Raw genomic sequence first — 21,553 nt, 5'->3', positions numbered from 1 at the left:
GTCTTGAGAAGTGGCAAGGAACTTGGTCAACAGAACAGGCATAGGTAGTTCCTGAAAGTTCAAAAGAAAAGTTCAAGCATGTCTGAAGTGGCCTTTCCTAAGGACACCACAACTGAACTATTTTCTGGCTGCATCTGCCTGGAGCCAGATAAAAGGAAGTACATGCATTCTGATCTTTCCTTTGGGCATGTTCACAAGTTGATACTGTGAATTGTGGCCCATTAAAGTAAGCAAGAAATGCGTATAGCAGTATAGTAAAATGGAGGACCGGATTCAGCAGGTCATGATTACCCTTATGTTAATTATTTCAGAGTGGTGCCTTGGAAAGTAGCTAAGCAGTATCACTCTAATAATAGGATGCCATTACATTCTGGTACATTTCTTTCTGGCATCTTTTTGGCATAAGCAAAAAATCCCAGATAATCTTCTAAAACCTTGAAATACAACACTTTCAGTGGTTTCAGATGCTTAGTGTATTTGATAATTTTGAACTTCACTTAAAAAGTAATGAAACATTCTATGATAATATTTTATTTTACAGGAACAACTTTCCAGCCCAACAGCAATTCTTCTGTAAATCCAGACCATTTGAACTACTTCCGTTTTGCAGGACAGATCCTGGGGCTAGCTCTGAATCACAGGCAGTTGGTGAACATCTACTTCACGAGATCATTCTACAAGCATATTCTTGGTATGGTTTTATTAAAATCCTGTTTATTAGTCATGTAAGCAGTGTGTGTTTTAAAAGTGAAAAAGTCTTTAGAAATAAATGTCTTGCTAAACTTTTACATGCATAAGTCACGACATGGTATGGCAGTAATTGCTATTCCAGTTTGAGCTTTTGTTGGCAACTGTTACAGTTGCAAAATACAGAAGTACATTAGCATGTAGGAAATTCTGTGTAGGAAATTCTATACAGTTAGAAACTTTTAATAGCTAATCTTACTGTTTATATGGATCTTAAATTAAAACCAAGGAAGGCATCATTAATCTGTCTGAAGCATAACAATATAATTTAGTTGTCTTTAATGTTGCTGACTAGGAATGCCTGAAAGGCAGACTGGTGTTAATCAGTTGTTTTTGTGGTGTGTGCAATTCTTGCATCACAGTTGTGAAAATCATCTGTCCTGCCATGTAACGTCATTCTGGAGAAAGGAAACTTAATCATTCCCTAGCTAACTTAAGACAGACTCTACAAAGTTGATAATGTTTATGACCTCTGGCAAAAAATCTGTCAAGCATCTTTATTGTGCTTGCAGTTCTTCAGTTGTGTAATGCTTTAATAAGGTGAATCCCTACACTTAATGTAGTATTCAGAAGGATTGATCAGAAGTCTTTAAAAAATATAAACTTTTCTTTTTAATAGAGAATTACAGCTGTTAGCTGATAGTATCTGTGGTATAGGTCTCTTCTCTGCTCTTTGAGAACCTTTGTGTTTCTTGGTTGTTGAACATGATGCCCTCTGTTCTGTGTTCTCATGAAAGACTTTTCCTCTTTATGAAGGTGTGATGGAAGGATAAGTTCCTTTTGCATTTCTGTTACTTCTTGTCAAGATCTTCTTGACAAAGTGTATTTTATTTCTCTCCCTCAGTAGCGCTTTCTGCTTCAGGAGAGTGGCTGTGTACTGGGTAAGAGGCAATGGAGGGCATCCAGTCTGAAGGAGCAGTGTTGGCAGTGCCTCATCAGGCTTTCCTATTCATTGATCTTCACATGTGGAAGCAGTTCCAAAGCAGACATATCTTTGTATGGCGCAATTTGGCACAGACTTAAGGGTTGGCCTCTGTCGTCAAGAGATGTCTCTGTGTGAGCAGAAGAATGAAGCAGACTAGTCTTCATATGATGTATTCACAAATGAGAAAAATGTATTTTTCTGTTGTTAGTGACACCTTGAGAGTAGTCAAGTGTTGCTCTTGTCACTTCTTTTGGAAATGACTACTAATGAATTTGGGTTCTTTTCTAATTTGACTTCTGATACTGGATTTGTTGATTTCTGCACTAACAGCCTTTTGTTTACTTTTCTCATTTTTCTGGAGTAACTACTGCAAACCAAACAGCAGCAAGTAGTCTCTGTTAATGAGATCTCACCACTCCCTCTTAATAAGGTCTTACCATTCTGTTGAGCAGTAGTCCTGGAACTCTGTAGGTTTGTGCACATTCAGCGTTTTTCAGTTCAAAAGGTTAACAGGTTTTTATCACTTCTTGTTACTAATCAGAGAGAGAGAACTGTAAAAATTACACCTCCACTTTCCAAAGGAGTTGCTTTTTCTGCCTCAGGTACAGTGGTTTTTTTAAACCTTTCTGAGGCCTTTTCCCTCAGCTTTCTGCATCTTCTCTGTTCTTGTTTAAGGAACCTGAGTTGCACAGCAGCAGATGCTTCTAAAGAGTTTTTGCTTTATTTTTGTTTTGGGTTCAGCTGTGGGTTATGCTACCTGTTGTTCATGCCAAATAGAAGTTACAAGGTTGCAGACATAGAGATTCCTTTCAGCTACTTGTCAGGCCTTAAGTGATGGAATATGGAATCTTTCAAAGTCTGAGACTGTTTCCATTCCGTTTGGTTTCTCACCTTGCACTGAGATCGTTTTCTGTAGCCTTTCCTGTTGATGGCATTGAATCTACCAGTTGTGTGGTCACACCCCCTGTATCTGAGGAACAGTGTGAAACTCTTTCAGAGGAACTCTTCTCTTTAGTCAACAGACATCACGTGGAAGTGCCTTAATTAGGAGCCAAAACCTGTATGAACAAATGTGACTACTTTTCTGAGATTCAGGTGGATGCATCATGTTTTTTTCACTGTGGTGAACTGAGATCTTTCTGCAACAGTATCTGGTAGGCAAAGGACAAGGACAGATCACAAACCTAAGTGATGACCCAACTAATGGAGAACTAATGTGCTTTATAAGACACTAGATACATAGTTTGCATAATTTTTTTGTGTGTGTGTCATAATCAAACATTATTCCATTGGCCTTCATGTTTATTAGGGCTGCACTTTATTATAAATGTAGAATTGAGGCAGAAATGCAGTCAGAAATTAATAAGGGCTCCTAAGTTTGTTTTTCTCAAGCTGCTATTTGTCTGCTTTCTGCTTAAACAGGGGAAGAGAGTTTCAGTAGTGTTGTTGTCCAGTTATTTTGTATTTTTTCTAAGGAGCCAATTACTTTTCTGTTTGCAAGAGGAAACTTCTACCTCGAACCCACAAAGACACATAGCACAGTTATGAATGGATCTGCTGTCTGGTGTTAAAGGCCCATCTTTCACGGAGTAATAGAGAATACCCCTTGGCATGGCATAGACGAAAATTAATTTCTGGGTCAGTGTATTTTGAGCTGGAGGCCTTAAACCCTTGAATAATTGCTGAACTTGTCTCAAGAGTTTACCTGTATCTTTTTGAAGTTGTGTTGTGTAGGAATACCTGTTTATCACAATTCTGACAAGGTAGATTTCTCTTCCTTTTCAAACTACAGGTGCCCTAAGGGTACAGCAACAGAAAGATACATGTTATTTCAAGGGATTCAAATTCTGTCCTGATAAACCTGACAGTTTCTTTATAACTGCCTGGCTTGGGTCTGTTGATAGGTAACATTTTCTGTCAAGCAAATGTGTGAGCTTACTACTTTGGTCTCGCAACATGCTTATGTGTGTAGTCTCATCATAATGCTCCGGTTCAGTTTCTTCTCTAAAGCAGTCTCCAGTTCCTGCTTTTCAGTCTCCTTTTCCCACGTTTTGCTTATATCCCTCAGAGACATCATTATTTCCACATTTCATATTTGAAATGCACATATGCCAAATGCACATATGCTTACTAGTTGGCAAAACTTACAGTCCTCTGGAAACTACTAGACAGCTGTTAGATTTTTTGAGAGTGAAAATTTGTTGGTAAATTATCTGTAGCCTTGTAGCTTGCATGCACACCACTTCAGCATTAGTCAGTTCTTCCAGGGAAATACTGTAACAGTTTTTGCACTTAGATGTTTGCATTGCCTGCTAACTTTGCAATTTTGTGTTACACCCTGGGGTACTGCTTCTGTAGTCCATAGCTTGGTAAGACTTCTAATGGGCACCCTGTGACACTTCACAATGCACATAAGATGGTGAAGCAGAGTACTTCCCAATAACTAGCCTTTTTTTTTTTAAACCTGCTACCATGCTCACCCCCTGCCGCTTTTCTCAGGTATTTCTCTGTCTTGGTAAAATTAAAGTATCTGTCATGACAGTTAAAAGTAATTGGGGTTTGCTTTCGTGCCCAGACTCAGGGTCACCTTGTTCTGGACCCATTTGCTCAAATTTGAGTGCCATGTCTGTGAAGGGGCTGCAAATGGGCAGTTTTTATACTTGGATAGAAGTCAGACTTCTAGCAACTCTCCTCTTAATGCTTCTAAATGTCTTGAAAGTTCAGTTTGAAAATTTAAAATTCCTATAATTTTTTTTTTATCTGTATAGTAGGTCTCATAGCAAACATGGAAAACTGAAACGGATTTTCTAAGTACAGAAGGATTTTCTCCTGCTCCCTTCTTGTTCCCCCAGGTATTTTCTGGGCGAAAAGGTGTTATTCTATAGAGAAATATGACATGTGGAAAACCTGGAGGGTTTGTTTTTTTTTTTTTTTAGGAAACTCATTTAACCTTGTGTGTTCTGTATAGTTAGCTTTTATTGCAATCCATTAGTGAGCTTAAATTGTGGAAATTGTGGCTCAAGTGGTATACCATTTGCTTCACTGGAAAGAAAAGCATACAGAGGGAATTTGATTCTTTAATATTTCTAGAATGTAGTAAGTACAGCTCTGCTGTAGTTAGTAATGGTGAATCTCTTATTCCTATTACTGCATTATTCTGTTTTCTCTCTAGAGGGCAATCTTCTATCATATATTGTTAGAACCCTTTTTCTTTATCCTTCTTATTTGAGGGTTTTTTTCTGTTTTTTTTTTTTTTCTAGGTATACCTGTAAATTACCAGGATGTAGCATCTATTGATCCAGAGTATGCAAAGAACTTGCAGTGGATTTTAGATAATGATATCAGTGATCTGGGTTTAGAGCTGACCTTCTCTGTTGAGACTGATGTGTTTGGAGCAATGGAAGAAGTGCCACTAAAGCCAGGGGGTGCAAGTATACTTGTTACACAGGAAAATAAGGTGAGTATACGTGTCTCTTCAGAAGTTGAGAGTATAAGAAAAGCAATTGGACTGAATTTCTGAATAACTGGAAGCATAAATGGTATACCTCTTTTGAAGGAAATACACAAGAGTGCCAGCCAATGCTGTTCCCTCTTTTCCTAGTTTAGGATGTTATAGAAACAGGCTGGTTAAAATTTTTGAACGTGATCAGGTTTGGGGAAAGACCTTTCTGACAGAATTTTTGGAAGGAAAATAGAATCGGCTTTAAATGAAGAGTTTAAGTTACAGATATTCCTAAATTTAAGTAATCGGTATATATACCAGGAAAGTAAAACAGTAGGAGCTGTTAAAATTAAAACTGTAGGTAATGTTACAACGTATGCTGCCTGCTAGGACAGTCTATGGCACTGGATTGCTCTGCAGTAACATAGAGGTAGTTAACAGAGTAGAAGGCTACAGGAAGCTTTTTCAGCCATTTGCAAATCACTTGGTGTGTATGGAAATAATCTACCTTTTCAATTTACTGTAATAGTAACAGCTTGGAAAGTCCCTGAATTCTCTGCAGCATTAGTTCAAAAACAAATCTGGTAAAACACAGACAGATGCTGGATATCATGCAGAAATTAAGATAGATATCAATCTAATTGAATTCTGAAGCTACCCATGAGATAGTTTTGAGTAACTGCAGGAGTTTCATTGCTTGATCTGCAATTTTTTGTATCATTTACTCTTTTGATCCTCATGTCTGCTTTTCATTTGTGTTTAGCTAGCCTGACTCTTGTCTACACAGAATTCGTTCAGTTTTACTCGCCATGTATCTAGCTGCTGTATTGGTAAATGGCCACTTGGTGTCAGCATGTGTTCTAACAAAATTTTGGTTTGTGTTTGAGCGATTGAGACTGCATTCTTTTATGGGTAATCCTTATTAAGGCAGAGTGTCATTCCAAAACCAGAAGTATGTATTATTAGCCTGATTTTTATACTGTTTCCTGCAATATATTCATTCATGAAAGAATATAGGTGGTAAAATAAGTCTTAATTGTGAAGGCAAGGATGTTGATTCTTGTTTCTGGGCAGTCTCAGCTTTCGGTATATAGAATAGATGTAGTTGTCATAAATTGTGGTTTCATAACAACTACTTAAAAGCTATTATCAGTTAGCATGAGACTAGAAGTTTGCCCACATAAGGATACTACCTATTAGTAGCTTAAATTGCTCTGTTAACTTCTGACTAGGGGCACAGACCGAAAAGGGTGGTTGAATCTGATGCATCTGATCTAGCCCGTCAGCCTTCCTCAGCTGTGGCATTAAAGTATGAGGCTTTGTGTAGCTTGTATTTGAAAGGTGGTAAGAAACAGATGAATGTTGTGGTGGTTTTGAAACTTAATATTAATTGACTTTTTAATTTGAAGCTGCAAGATGTGAAGTCAACAAATATGTAATATGCCACTGTCTCTTTCTTGTTCACTGATTTTTTGACAGTGGTAAACCAGGTTGTTAAAAATTGTAGATCTGTGTTTTAGTGGTGTTTGGGGATGTTTTCCTAATTTCTTGAATGCAAAATGATTTTGCAGTATGTTTCGGCTTAACAGGTTAAGCAGGAGAGTGCCTACTTTATAAAACATCTTTCTTGTTTTCCCTACATGAGATATCTTTCTTTTTTTTCTGCCTTTGCCTCAGGAATAAAAGATTGCTATTTAAAACTCATTGTACTTGCTGTACCTCTGAGAGAACAAAATTCAGCTTCTGAAGGAATTTGCTGTATATGCACACTTGCAGATTACCTGTTTAAAGGATGGCAACTTGTAAAAATGAATTTTCAAGTGAATCTTTATTCCTTAAAAAAAAAAAAAGCAAACCAACAAAAAAAAAAAAACCACCATACCAAAACCTCACAGAACTCCTGCAAATAATCCATCTCCCTCTTACTGAAAACCAAAATAAAAGAGAATAAATGCCCCATTGAGGAGCAGTAGTAATAGCTGTTTGTAAAAAGTTGTTTCGTTTGAGTGAAGGAATTTTCTTTTTTGTATCAGCTGTGTAATAGCTTAATGGTTGTGCAGCTGGACAACACAAATGTCCTAGTGTTGGAATTTGGAGCATCCACGTACTAAAGTATCACTTACAGGAGTGGCTCAACTGCCTTTTGTTGTGGTAATGGTGAGACTTCAAAGGGAAACATCAGGTGTTGTCCAGTGTCCATGCTAGGCATTTCTCTTTGTTCTTTGCTGTACATATTTTTGCAGTTTTCTAATTTCGTTTTAGGAAAAAGGTAAAATTAGAGCTAGGCAAAGTTTGTCCATATGCTGTTCCAAAAAACGGTGCATATCTCCACAGTGCTATGACTTTCTCTGGCCTCCCAGGACTTGTCTGTCTGAGCTGCCTGTGCTGTTTGGCAGTAAAAAATTACGTATTTTTTTTTCCAAACAGCTTTGAAATGGAGCTGCTTTCCGAATCTGAATATAATAATTAACACTGATCCCTATCTCAGTTCAGGGAAATCAGGGAAGCATAATCTCTGCTTGATCTACCTCAAAGGAAAATACAGAACAACTCCTCACCCAAGCTAAACTTTGTCATCATGTTTGTGATGCCCGTCTATTGTGTGTTCAGTCAAATTTCCCCTCTTAAAAGAAGGCTGGATTGTACCTCTTATGTGCTATCTAGGAATGGATATATAGATTTGAAGTTATGTAGGTGTTTGTTCTGTGATGTGCTCCTGAGGTTTCTGAGAGGGAATAAAATCTTAAGTGAACAGAGAAAAATTTGGGTTTTTTTGCTGTTTGTTTTTTTTTTTTTTTTAACTGAAATAGTAAATTGTATAGTAAATTCTAACTGTAAATTCTATACTATGGCAGCTATGGGCTGCAAGCATGCACCGGTGCTGATAGTCAGGATGCTTGGCTGTACCAGGCTGTTTAAAACATTTCTTCTTACACCTAAAGCACAGGGACTGTTTTCTGTCATAATGAAGTAGTTCAAAGTAAATATTTTTGTAATGCAGAAAATAAGTGTTTGTAATTTTTTCTAATAGATTTTTTAAAAATAAGATTGTGAATTATTCTGCCTACAGCCCTGTTTTCTGAATAGTCTAATTTATGTAACAGCAACTTCAGAGATGTAAAACAAGTATTTCAGGACATTGAAGACCGGTGTTAAGACACTGATTCATGTCCAGTCCTGATAATACTAATAGCTTCTGATTTCTTCCTGGAGCTTGTAAGATGTGTTCACAGAGGCTGATTTTTGTCTACAGTTAATCTCCTTTGGCTGCCCCTTTAACTCTTTAAAGAAGAGGGACTGCATTCAGTTTCACTGACAGTAGAAGCAACCTAGGGAGCCGACTGAATTGAAACTAGATTTTTGGGAACGGCTCTGCAGTTGAAGATATGATTAGGTAATGTTCCTTTTCTTCAGAGCATTTCACAGATTGTTTTCTCACTCTAATAAAATGGTGGTAATGCATTTAAAAATATCTTCCAACTGCAAAGCAAATGACAGCCCCTCGATGCTGTGAATGTAAGGATCTGCCTTTGAAAAATATTATTCTGTTTTGAAATGTTTCATGCTTCATTCTGTTATTCTGAAAGGGAGGAACGAAAGAATGGTTGGTTGCTTTTGTGCAGGTGTAGTTTAGTTTAATGGTTTTTAAAATTAAAAATCAAGGTGGTATTTTTGTAAGATTATTGTCTTGAAGGAAGGGGATAGTTGAGATGGTTTAATTGGGAGATATATTTCATGATTTCATTATTAAAAAAATCATGATTCATTACTTTGAAACTGAGTGCCTTAATTCAGGAATGAATTTTGTTCTCAAGTCAAAATCTCTTTTCATGAGTAAAGAAACTTTATTAGACTTTTATATTATATATACTATTAGTTTTGTCAGGGTAAATGAGAAATGTTTATACAGCTTTATTATTGGCACTTTTGTCTGTCTCATTCTAAAAAACTTCTATTAACAACCTTCTAGGCTTTTGAGTTTTCAACAAAGGCAAAGTTCTAGTGGATTCCTTTTCTAGCTGGCATCTTCTAAAGGGGATCTCTAAAGCATGCAAACTGATACTGTAATTTCACACATGTAAATGCATTTTTGGCTTTTTGCCTTTTCAAAAACTGGAGAGATTTTTCAAGACTTCTTTGAAAGCACTGAAATTCTTACTAAGACAACAAAGCTTCAGTGATAAGTAATATATTCTGTTAGACTTCGAGAGATAGGGGGAAAGCAAGAAAGCTTTTTGGCTTACAAATATTCCTGCAGTAATGTCGAGGTTTAAGCCCAGCTGGCAACCCAGAACCACGCAGCTGCTCGCTCACTCCCCTCCCTTCCTCCCCCTGCTCCTGGAGGGATGAGGAGGAGAATCAAAAGAATGTAACTCTCACGGGTTGAGATAAGAATAGTCCAGTAACTGAGGTATAACACAAACCACTGCTGCTACCACCATTAATAATAATGATAAGGGAAATAACAAGGGAAGAGGATACAACCGCTCACCACCCACTGACCAATACCCAGCCCGACCCGAGCAGTGATCTAGCCCTTCCAGGTAACTGCCCCCCGTTTATATACTGGACATGGTGTGCTGTGGCATGGAATACCTCTTTGGCTAGTCTGGTACAGGTGTCCTTTCTCTACTTCCTCCTGGCTTCCCCTCCTCCCTGGCAGAGCATGAGACTCAGAAAGTCCTTGGTCAGAGTAAACATTACTGAGCAGCAACTGAAAACATTGGTGTTATCAGCGTTGTTCCCAGGCCAAAAGTCAGAAACACAGCATTGCACCAGCTACTAAGAAGGAGAAAAAATGACTGCTACTGCTGAACCCAAGACAAGTAGTTTACCCTTTTTCTGCGTTATTCCAGTTTGCTTAATAGAATATTTTTATTTGCAAACGTTGCCTTATTTATGTTCTTAGATGATCACAATGCTGGTTGAATTAGATGCAGGCATGATAAACTAAGTGTTTTTTCAGTTCCTTTGTTTTATTCCAGTTCACTTAGTCCAACTACCTGTTGTGTGTGGGTTTTTTTTTTTTTGTGGGTGGTTTTATTTTTTTATTTTTTTTTTAATTTTTTTTTTGTCCTGGTTTGTGTTAAGATTCAAGCAGTTCTGTTTGGGAAGGACAGAAAGGGGAAGAGCAGAAAGGGGAAGGGCTCTGAAGTCTTAGGGGTCTTCTGGATTATTTTGGATTGCTTCTGTATGTAGAAAGTACATAGGAGCTCAGTATCTCAGAGTAGATGAGATTTGTATGTATTGAGGACTGCATTTGTGTGTGTTTGCATGAGCACTATCTGTCCTTGCTATTGTATATCTTAATGGCTTTTACGACATTGCAGGCTGAGTATGTCCAGCTTGTCACAGAGCTTAGAATGACAAGAGCCATTCAGCCTCAGATAAATGCCTTTTTACAAGGCTTCCACATGTTCATTCCACCATCTTTGATCCAGCTTTTTGATGAATATGAACTGGTAAGCAGAAATGCCTATACTTTTTAGAAACACTTTGTTCAGCATGCTTCATCGTAATGCAGTGATCTAGAAATAGAGCTCAGTACCCAGAAAATAAACATTTTCTTTCACTTCATTTTGCTTCCTGGACATCTTGTCAGTGAGGATCTCAATATATGTATTCCTTCTTATGCTAATTACTAAGAATGACCATCTTCTTGGAATGTGATAACTTCATGTGCCAGTGATAAATGCCTTAAATTATAGGTTCATGATGGAATGAGGGTGTTGTGGCCTTTAAGCCTTTTAATATTTTCTTTGAGGATGAGAGAAATCCTTTAAAAGTAAGGAGCTGTGTCTATTGTTTTTACTTTTTCTGAGTCACAGAATCAAGTTCCAGGAAGTTTTTTGTGGTGGTTTGATCTGTAATCAATAGATCTCAAGTTTTGCCTCAAGTAGTACCAAAACTCAGCATTTTTATCTTTTAGGTTCTTGGCAATAACTTTTCACTCTTGATACTGTGTAGTTAAGTGAAACAGATTGTGTGGAGTTGCCTGAATTTGAAGGATCTTCCTGTATTAAAATTCAGTCAAAAAATCAGGTTTCATAAGATTGTAACTAAACGAAGAAAGCACTATAATTTTTATACGACTTAAAGCATTACTTCTTAAAATAGCATAAACACTTGAAATTAATGGTTAGTCAGGAAGACTAATGGCAGTCTGTTTGCTTCTTCTGAAGGAGCTTTTGCTGTCTGGTATGCCAGAAATTGATGTGAATGATTGGTTAAAAAATACAGAATACACCAGTGGCTATGAGAGAGGAGACCAAGTTATTCAGGTAAAATTATTTTCTTGAATAGTGGAGACTTTTGCATTTTAACCTGAAAAATGGTGCTGCTGCTGTTGTCATTTTCTGTATATCTTTGTGGAAGCTTATTATGACTGAAATTTGTGTGGTTTTTTTTTTTTCATATTCCTATGTTAAGTGACTTTCATATGAAATTTTCCACCATTTAAGTAACAAATGCATAATGGTAAAACAATGAATGGAATATTTATCTTTTCAAGTACTACAAGGATTGAATGGAAAATAAAAACTAACTTATTTTTCATTTAGTGGTTCTGGGATGTTGTGGAAGAGCTTACTCAGGAAGAGAGAGTATTACTGTTACAGTTCGTTACTGGCAGGTGAGAAACTCAAGTAACAACAGATACATTGTCTGGATACACAGTAATAAGTCAAGAGACTTCAGATTACTATGCAAGATCACTTAACTAGAAACTGTTTTGCATACTTCGTGTTTTATATCTTGATCCAAGTAGACAAAGTGTGTGTTAAACTTCAGCTGCCTGTACTGCCAGCAAAATGATTGATAATGTATTTATTAGACCTGACTAATTTGCAAGAGGCCTTTGTTGCTATCCCAGGCAATTGTTTTAGAAGGCAGTATGAATTTAACTGCACTTTATATTCTTCTCCCTGTTGCATATTTATGTGGTTCTTGGCTTCTCCAGTAATATATATTGTAATATATATTGTAGTGACAGGACAATATAATATATATGTAATATATAATATAATATGATATTAATATATATGTAATATATATAATATATAATATAATATAATATTATAAGACAATATAATATATAAGACAATAATATAATAAGACAATATAATGTATATGTAATATATATTGTAGTGACAGGACAAGGGGTAATGGGTTAAAACTTAAACAGGGGAAGTTTAGGTTGGATATAAGAAGGAAATTCTTTCCTGTTAGGGTGGTGAGGCACTGGAATGGGTTGCCCAGGGAGGTTGTGAATGCTTCATCCCTGGCAGTGTTCAAGACCAGGTTGGATGAGGCCTTGGGTGATATGGTTTAGTGGGAGGTGTCCCTGCCCACGGCGGGAGGGTTGGAACTAGATGATCTTAAGGTCCTTTCCAACCCTAACTATTCTATGATTCTATATATAGGCTTTAATATATGAGATAACTAGGGATCACTTCAGTCAGTGTAAACAGAACAAAGCTGAGTTGAATTCAACATTAGTGTAGAGTGTCAAGATCAAGTGAAGATGTAATTTTATGCTAGACTGTGTTTGCTTTATGTAAGATTTCTGTCCTAAACTCTGGTTGTTTTTCAGTGAAACCCACTTTTATTTCCTTTATGGTTTGGGGGCAGTAGGGAAAGATCTTGAGTAATAAACGCCCCTGTGGGCTGGGTGAGCTGCTGAGTTTGTGTATACAGACATGTTGCAAAGTGGATCCATTGATGCATGTGGCACCTGACCTATGGAGTCTACTGGAATCTTGTTCTAGTGGCAGTTAGAGATTGCACAATCTTCTTAATTCAGTATACCCTTCCATTCATATTCGTAGGGTAGTTGACCTTTAGTTTGTACATTTTGTGGTAAAGCAGTGGTAAAATACAAATAAAGATCATCAAACTTCGTGTTTTATACCAAGGAATTTCACAGTCACGGATGTATCATCAAATGACATGGTCTTCAAATTCTATTAGTTTCACTTGATTTATTATGAATTTCATTGGTTTTAGGGATCACAGATAATTTAAGAAACTAGCTCTTTGTACATCGATCTTTTCTTTTTGTCATCTTCAGAAATGATTTCTGCAGTTGTAAGTGCACATCTGTTGCATACCAGTGGCTGGTCTTTCGTTTTTAGTGGACTTAGTCCATTTCTAAATCCAGACGGCAAGTAGGGATTTTTAAGATGTAAGGTCATGTTTCAAATGCTTCTTAAACCATTCCAAATGATAATGAAGTGGCATTCGCTATTTTTATGGCATTTGGGATAATCTACTGATTCTAAGGCACATTTTCTGTCAAGTAAACAATTACATTGTCTGATTAATATGTGCATGTGCACCATTCATTTTGGTTATAAATTACATACTGACTTGTTCTTACCCATTTCTTGTTAGTAAGAAAGAAATTTTTGGTATGTCTTGTTAGAACTATGGTCTGCAATTTAAAACAAAATTGTTTATTTATTTTGTTTTGTATCAGCTAGGAACCCTGTGTGTTTTTTCTTCAGTAATTGAAATTACAGAAGGCATGTTTTTCGATTAAAAATTAACTTTTAAAAGTTACCTCTAGGGGTATGCAGCTGGCATTTTTTCACATAAATCCCAAAACAATCCTAGTTTCTGGGCATGGAAGATTTAGATGCTGAGTCATCTGTGAGCTAAGATACCAGTTAGTCTAGTCAACATGGTTTAAGCACAGCTGGCAACTAAGTAAGTACCACGCAGCTGCTCCCTCACTCCCCACCTCCCAGATGAAACCGGGACACTATACAGGCCAGTATCTTCAGTGAAAATTTACACTAAAGTTATACCTGATTCCAAAATATGATCTTTTTCTGGTGTCACATTTCCTTAGTGAAGAATTTGTTTCTGTGTACCAGTTGGCAGGCTGCATTCAAAATTTTCATTGTTTTTTTTCAATTTCCTTTTAATCTCTTCTGTGTATTCACTTTTTTTTTTTGTATATGGAGTCTTTCCAATCAAAGCCTATGGCATTTATTTAGTGGATTAAATAAAGCAGTTCTGTTTGTGATTGTCTTTAGTGTTTCTCTGACATGTATCTCGTAAACTTCGTCTTCTTCCCCCATTCTTACACCTTTTTTCTCTTCAGTGCAATGAAGTCTTGCTTTGATAGTTTCAGAGGAGATACTACTGCATTCATCATTAGTACCAGTTTTGAGACATCTTTTAACAGTAATTTCCATGAGCAATGTTTGAATAGCAAATTCTGTGTTTTAAAGAGGTCCTGGCACACTCAAGAAAAAGCCTAAATATTCTTGTGCCTCATGCTGGGGATCTGAAAGTTTACTTATGTACCACCTACTTTTTCTTTGCTGGCAGCTCTTGCAGTGGTATTTCCAATTCCACATGCTTTTATATTTTTCTCCGCTCTTGTTCTATTTGGTATTTTTAATAGTATTTGCTTAAATTATGTTTAATTATCAATTGGCAACTTTTAATCAGGTTTTTAGTTACTAGTTGGAGCGAAGTGTTGACAGCTTATCATGATAAATTCTACTTTGTATTCTGTAGATATCAGGATTGCTGTTCAACTTCTGAAGGGGCTGTGGTTATGTGAAGTAATAAGCTATATGCTCTGTTAAGGGAAATTCAATATATTTGATAAATGTGATAGATGTATATGACCACTTTTAAAAGTAAAACAAAACATAAGGAAATTGACTTAAAGTATCTCCTCTACACTGTTATAATTTATGTGAAGTCTCTAAGTGAAAAAATAGGTAGAAAACACAAGATTCATATGTAAACTTAAGCATCTTAGTGTTGAAGTTTTCAAAGTTATAAAATTGTATTGTTGTTCTTGTGAAGGCTATTTACACGCACAGTAGGAAAGGTAGGATTTTGTGATCTTATTTGCACATATTTGGAAGTCTGACTTTACTATATCAGCAGTTTTTGTGTGTGAAGAAAAGTCATTATTGGAGGCATAAATTGGTAACCAACTGTTACTTTTAAATGTTCAAAGCCCTCATTGTACTGTTTGATTCTGACCTGCTGTAGGAAATTTTCAAGTTAGGTCTGTGTTCTGTTGCTGATTTGAATGTGAAATTCTCTTGGTTCATTGGAGGAACAAAAACAAACAAAACACTGCAGGGGAGGCAGCAGTGTGTTAGAAATGCGAACCAAAACCATGGTATCAAAGAGTACTGCTGTCAGATTTTTACAGGTGTTCTGAACTGTGGCTGTGAGCACAATTTCATTTGTATGTCAGAAATATTATGCTGCAAATAATCAACGCTTCCCTCCATAGAGGTTGCCTTATATACCAGCACTGGAACTGTATGCCAGACATTGCTGCCATTAAGCTAGGTGATTCAGACTTATGTGTTAACTATTGTGCTGTGCTATAGCTAGCTCCTAAAGGTATGTTATGTGTTAACTATTGTACTATGCTATAATACATAGCTCATATATATATATATATCTCTCTCTTAAAGTACATATATGTATAGCTCTTAAAGGTATGTTTAAAAAGGATTACTGTGAGCTGTGTCCTAGCTCCTTAACATTTGGCAGTAGCAGCCCCAACTCTTTTGCATTTTTGCCAAGTAGTTTTACTGAGTGGAAACATTACTTCATTCTTTCCCATTCTTGCTCCTGGTTTCTACAGTCACTTTGATTCTGTGATTATGGGAACATTGTTTTTAACATAAGCACTTGTAATGCAAATCCTACAGCTGTTACATTAATGGAAGTTTTATTTCGTTTCTTTTCCTTTTTTTTTTTTTTTTTTTTTTGCTAGCTACGAAATCGTGAAATAGTTGAGGTTAGAAGGGACCTTTGGAGATTGACTTGTCCAACTCCATGTTTAGAGCAGGGTTAGCTAGAGCCAGATGCCCGCGGTCTTGTCCAGACAGGTTTTGGCTGACTCCTCAGCTGCTCTGGGCAACTTGTCCCAGTGTTTGGCCACCTCACAGTGAAAATGTTTTTTCTCATGTTTAAACGGAAATTTCCTGGATTTCAACTTGTGCCTGTTGCCTCCTGTCACTGGGTGTCACTGGGTGCCACTGGGTGCTCCATCTTTAGACTTGTGCTCCATCCTACTTACTCCTCCCTTCAGGTATTCATATACATTGATCAGATTCCCCTGAGCCTTCTCTTCTCCAGACTCGACAGCTTATTCTCCTCCTGTATCAGGTGCTCCAATCCTTTACCATCTTTGTGGCCACTTGCTCAGCTTGCTGTAGTATGTCCCTGTCCCTCATGTAGTGGGGAGCTTGTTGCCGGACTCCCGATGTTTCTCACTGAGTACAGGACAAGGATCACTTCCCTCTACCTGCTTGTGACTTTCTGATGTGGGCCAAGAGCCTACTGACCTTGTATGCAAGGATGCATTGCTGCCTTACATTCAACTTCTTTAGTTCTTGTGCCCTTATCTTTTCATTGTATTTTTTAGGTGTTGGGATTAGTTTTGTGTGTGTGCTAACAACATGTTACCATGTAATGTGTACTAGCTTAAGTTGATATAAAAATTTCTTTGTTTTGTTATATCTGTCTCTTAGTTTAAAATTATAGGGAGGCACTCCAGGGCTATTGTCTACTTACACCTTGAATAATCTTTGAATAATATATTTTTTAAAGGGAAAGAATTGTGAGTAATCTGATCAACTGAAAATTCATTCCTGAAAATGCCAATGTTGTTGTTTTTTTTTTTTTTAGTGTGCTCTGGTTTTGCTGTAGATTGTCACTGTGGGATAGTGTGATTGATATAATGGTTTTATTAGTTACTTGAAACAATTGGTCTGAGTAGTAAATGAAAAGACATGTTGTGGGTACTTCGGTCAGTTGTCCCATGGATAGCAATTGGAGAATAAACTTCTTTATGATGTAATATTTCTTAAACTGTAAATATAAATAATCATAGATGTTGGCCTAAACTGAGATAATGTTCTGTTATAAAAACAGGTTGTAGAAATGAGTACTCCTGCAAATAGAATTCTCTTAAATGTCATTCAAACAATTTGATGCCTGATGTAAACAGACAAATGCATTGTAATTAAAAGCATTTAGACTGTGAGAATTTTGATATGGGTAAGAAAGGGGAAACCTTGATAAAAGCATTAGTAGTTGTCTAATTCCTAGCAGGAAGAGATATTTGAAGTGTAAAGACTACAGGGTTTTTGGCTTGTAAAATTCTTGTAATGGTCTAATTTCTGTGAATTTTCTCAGTTCCAGGGTGCCTCATGGTGGTTTTGCCCATATAATGGGTGGCAGCGGTTTGCAAAATTTTACCATTGCTGCTGTGCCATATACTGCAAATCTTTTACCAACATCAAGCACATGGTATGTTAATTAGTCATGTTGAAATATCTTAAAAATGGGCCTTTTTCGTGCCGGTCACAGTCAAAAATACCAGTCTTTTGAATATTTTAATTAGAATCCCCCCCAGCAAATTTAGGTGGTTCGTGCAGTATTCACTATCCAATGTGAAAGTGGTGGGTTTTAACCCAGATGATGGATGTTATGTTTGCTCATTGTTTACTACTTCATTTTGCTTAACTAAAGGCAGTGGGATTAATAAGGGAATATTCAAGTTAAATCATTGTATTAAAATTGACTAAAATAAAAAAAAATAATTATTTCCTGCAATGTGTTCAAATGCTCAGTGGTACTGTAACGCTCAGTGGTACTGTAGTGCAGCCCAGCTTTGTTTCCTTCCTTAAGTGTGACATTAGGGTTTTCAGTCAGAAATCTTTACTGCTGGGTTTCTTACTGAACTGTGACATGACCTTTTTTTTTTTTTTTCTCTTTTCAGTATCAACATGCTCAAATTACCTGAATACCCAAGTAAAGAAATCCTTAAGGACAGGCTTCTTGTGGCATTGCACTGTGGAAGCTATGGTTACACAATGGCATAATGAAGTCTGGAAAACTCATTTGGCTACTGATGTGCAATTTCAGGTGGAAAAGCAGCTTAAATGCTGCAGTGCATTGGCAGGGCTGGGCCTCAGAATTCCTATAGGATCATCAGCTTTTCCTCCGCTATGTGTTGTCAAAAGTAACTTTGATACCTTCACAACAGACTGCTCAGCATGCTGTACTTTCATTTAAAAAAAATTACAGATATGTATGAAAATCAGTTTACATGCTTTTCATTATTACTTCAGTCTGAATCAGAAAGTTTGTCACAATCTCTTTCCACAGTTTGCTTTTGATTTTTCAACTATATGGTTGAATGGCATTAGCGTTTCAGTTCCTTTGCACTCAGATGGTGTACGGCTAATGGGCAGACTTGTACTTTATGCCTTGTTGCATGTCAAAGTGCTGTTTATTTTTGCAGAGAACACTATAGAAAGTTCAATTGGGATATTGTACAGTAAGACAGAGCTGATGTATTTTCCATTTCTTTGCATAGTAACAAAATTTTATAACTTTTTAGTATTTTAATGTATATAGTATGTAAAGACTAGACTTACCACTGGAAAAAATAACAGAAGAAGTTAATATCTAATTTGTATTAGAATTTACACTATATTCGACAAAATATTTAAAGTATTTGTGACTTTATAATCAACTTGCAGTTTAGAATTTGTAAATATTATATAAACCTGTATTCATTGTTTGAATGTCTTTACTCTTTCCTTTACATAATTGTATGTTCAAAAGGTATTATTAAATTTTAATATTTTAGCCTAAATCTGAATGCAACAAGTCTGTGTCTTTGTGGGTGGTTTGTTCTTTTTTCCCCATATTTTCCCCATATTCTCATACTATAATTTAAATTGTTATGGAGGCACCATTTGAGAAGGAATTGTCAAAGTGTATGGGTGGACATAAGCAAATTTACAAGGAAGGAACTTGAGCATATTGAAGTTAATTGACAAGACTATAATAATTAGAATCTCATGTCAGAATTCATATAAAATTAGAATATATTACTCTATGTAAAAATATACAGCAATGGCTCATTGTTTGTTTTTGATAAGTAGCTGCACTTGTTGGGGTAGATGGTGCATTTGCATAACTGCTTTTTTAGGGACCCTAGGGTAGGTCTACATTATTGTTTTGATTCAGGCTGCAAGTGGGGTTTTGGTTGTGGATGTTTTTTTGTTGAACTTTTGTTTAATTATGTATACTTTCTAATTTGGTCATCCTGCTTGTCTTGCTTTTGCTTCAGAGAATGCAAACTGGATTCTTTCCAGATGAAGCTAAACACAAAAACATGATCCAAAAATGTACCAAATCCTAATGGATGAACATTAATTATGTCTGCAAGACCTAAGTGATCTGAAGAGTTAGTAAATGAGTGAAGGAACAGGAAATCCTCCAAACATGTAACTTTCAAGGTTCAGGTCCTCAGCAGAAACTGTTTGCTGTGATCCATTCATGTTTTCCTACGCTAAGTGCTAATGCATGTATAGCCTGAGTTCACCAGCTGATGTGCGTATGCTGCTGACTTGGTGCTGTTTTTTCAGATTTTACTGGTTTTAATCTAAAGCATACATAATCTCTCTGGGAGTGTGAGAGGGAAATCTCTGGACCATCTGATTCAGTGGTGTCACAATAATTTCCCTTTGGGCTAAGCTTTAAACATAGACTTGTTAGCTATTATTTCCTTTCCGGTTGTTTATGCACATGTATGCATAAATGCTGGTTTAAATTCTTATGTGGTGCCTGTGACTGCAATTTAAGGAGAATACTGGGTTTAGGAGAAAGAGCAGACTCTTCCAGCAGGGTAATCCAGTGGAAGCTGGTTAGACTGTTGCTTCAGTGAGTGGAGAGATGCTGTTCCTCTCTGACATGCTCTAGGAAGTTTAAGATTATTTAGATAGGTTAGATGTTTGAGTGTCTGTGGGGTTTTAGTGTTAAATCCCAGTTATCTTGGATCCTTCAGTTAGCAAAAGTGCTTTGCTTTTCTGCATAGTTGGGCAGTGCTTGGTTCCATGGCTACGTAGTGTATTTCTTTATGTGCCTTGGCAAGGTAGATTGGTAGCAAGGCAGTGTTTTGAGCAATACAAGGTATTTGTTGGGAATTATCTATTTTGCTTTATGTAAACTGGGCTTTTTGTCTTTATCCCAGGGTTTACTGTAAATACTATTGTTCATTAAATACTATGGATTTGTGATCTTTTTCATTTTTCTTTTCACGTGTTCTGTTTCATGGTAATACAGAGCAGTCTGCAGGAAGCTAAAACCTTGCATACTGCCTTGTGCCCAAAACATTATCCAAAACATCAGCCTTACAATCACACTGTAAAGTTGAATTGAAGGCAAAAAAACCCAGTTCTTTGTATTTTTCATTTCTGTATTAAATTGTAAGTGACGTAAGTATGAACAAGCTGAATTTGGTCTCAGTGTTCCTAAAACGCTGGTCAACTGGTTTTGAAATATAACAAAACAGCCTTTTAATGTTGTCAAGCAGTTCCCTGTGACAGGTCTTCCTGTGTCCTGGTTTCAGCTCTAAGTGATTTTTTCCTCCTTCCTATTAACTGGTGCAGTGCTGTGTTTTGGCTTTAGACTGAGAACAGCCTGATAACACGCCCATGTTTTAGTTGTTGCTATGTAGTGCTTACCCTGATCAAGGACTTATCAGTCTCTCATGCTCTGCCAGTGAGGAGGGGCACAAGAAGCCGGGAGGAAGCAGAGACAGGACACCTGACCCAAACTAGCCAAAGGGGTATTCCATACCACAGCACATCATGCCCAGTATATAAACTGGGGGGAGTCACCCGGAAGGCCCAGATCACTGCTTGGGCCGGCTGGGTATTGGCTGGTGAGTGGTGAGCAGTTGTATTGTGCATCACTTGTGTTTATTGTTTTCATTTTCCCTTTTTAGTTTTATATTTTCTTTGCTTGTTATTTCCCTTATCATTATTATTGGTGGTAGCAGTAGTGATTTTGTGTTATACCTTAGTTACTGGACTGTTCTTATTTCAGTCTGTGGGGTTTACATTCTTTTGATTCTCCTCCCCATCACAGCCAGATCAGGGGGGTGTGAGCAAATGACTGTATGGTGCTGAGTTACTGGCTGGGTGTGAACCATGACACCATGTTGCAGCCTCACAAGTGATGAAGCAGGTTACTCCTTCCTCCCCTGTGCTGATGTTAGTCATGTCCCATATGAAGGTATGTCATAGTATTTCCTGTAACATTTGTCCTAAATACCCACACAGTAGGTCATAGTGAAATTCTTTTAGAATACTCCTGTAATAAAACCCCAGTATGTAGGAAGTGGGAATAGAGCTCTTGACACTGTGCTCTTGGTATAACAGCAACCTTGTTATTGCTTGTTGTGAACAGTTGTTTTTTTTTTTTCCCTGCTGAAACACAAGACAGTACTGTCTGATGCAGCTGACCATGTGAAGTTAGTAGGATTTAATTACTGCATTGAATGACTGTTTTTAGGACACCTGTGCTCTATTAGCAACAGGGTATGAAAAGCCTGTTGAGGAACTATAACTTAATATAGTTTATAGTTTAGA

General features: G+C 36.9%; 1 protein-coding gene across 4 annotated transcripts in view; it reads left to right on the top strand.

The window, feature by feature from the left end:
- Positions 1-18,030, top strand: part of HACE1 (HECT domain and ankyrin repeat containing E3 ubiquitin protein ligase 1) — a 54,260-nt gene extending 36,230 nt beyond the window's left edge. For all 4 annotated transcript variants that reach the window (XM_062624403.1, XM_062624410.1, XM_062624393.1 and 1 more), the window contains 7 exons: positions 542-691; positions 4,933-5,129; positions 10,445-10,576; positions 11,297-11,395; positions 11,675-11,745; positions 17,301-17,414; positions 17,887-18,030. In XM_062624403.1, the coding sequence (XP_062480387.1) occupies positions 542-691; positions 4,933-5,129; positions 10,445-10,576; positions 11,297-11,395; positions 11,675-11,745; positions 17,301-17,414; positions 17,887-17,989 (866 nt within the window). In that variant the 3' untranslated portion in view covers positions 17,990-18,030. The remainder of the gene's footprint in view (positions 1-541; positions 692-4,932; positions 5,130-10,444; positions 10,577-11,296; positions 11,396-11,674; positions 11,746-17,300; positions 17,415-17,886) is intronic.
- The last annotated feature ends 3,523 nt before the right edge of the window (positions 18,031-21,553 follow it).

This window comes from Pezoporus occidentalis, unplaced genomic scaffold, assembly GCF_034315485.1.
Source record: "Pezoporus occidentalis ecotype Australia unplaced genomic scaffold, CSIRO_AGI_Poc_V1 ctg109, whole genome shotgun sequence".
NCBI lineage: Eukaryota > Metazoa > Chordata > Aves > Psittaciformes > Psittacidae > Pezoporus > Pezoporus occidentalis.
This window is presented reverse-complemented; position numbering and strand designations above follow the sequence as displayed.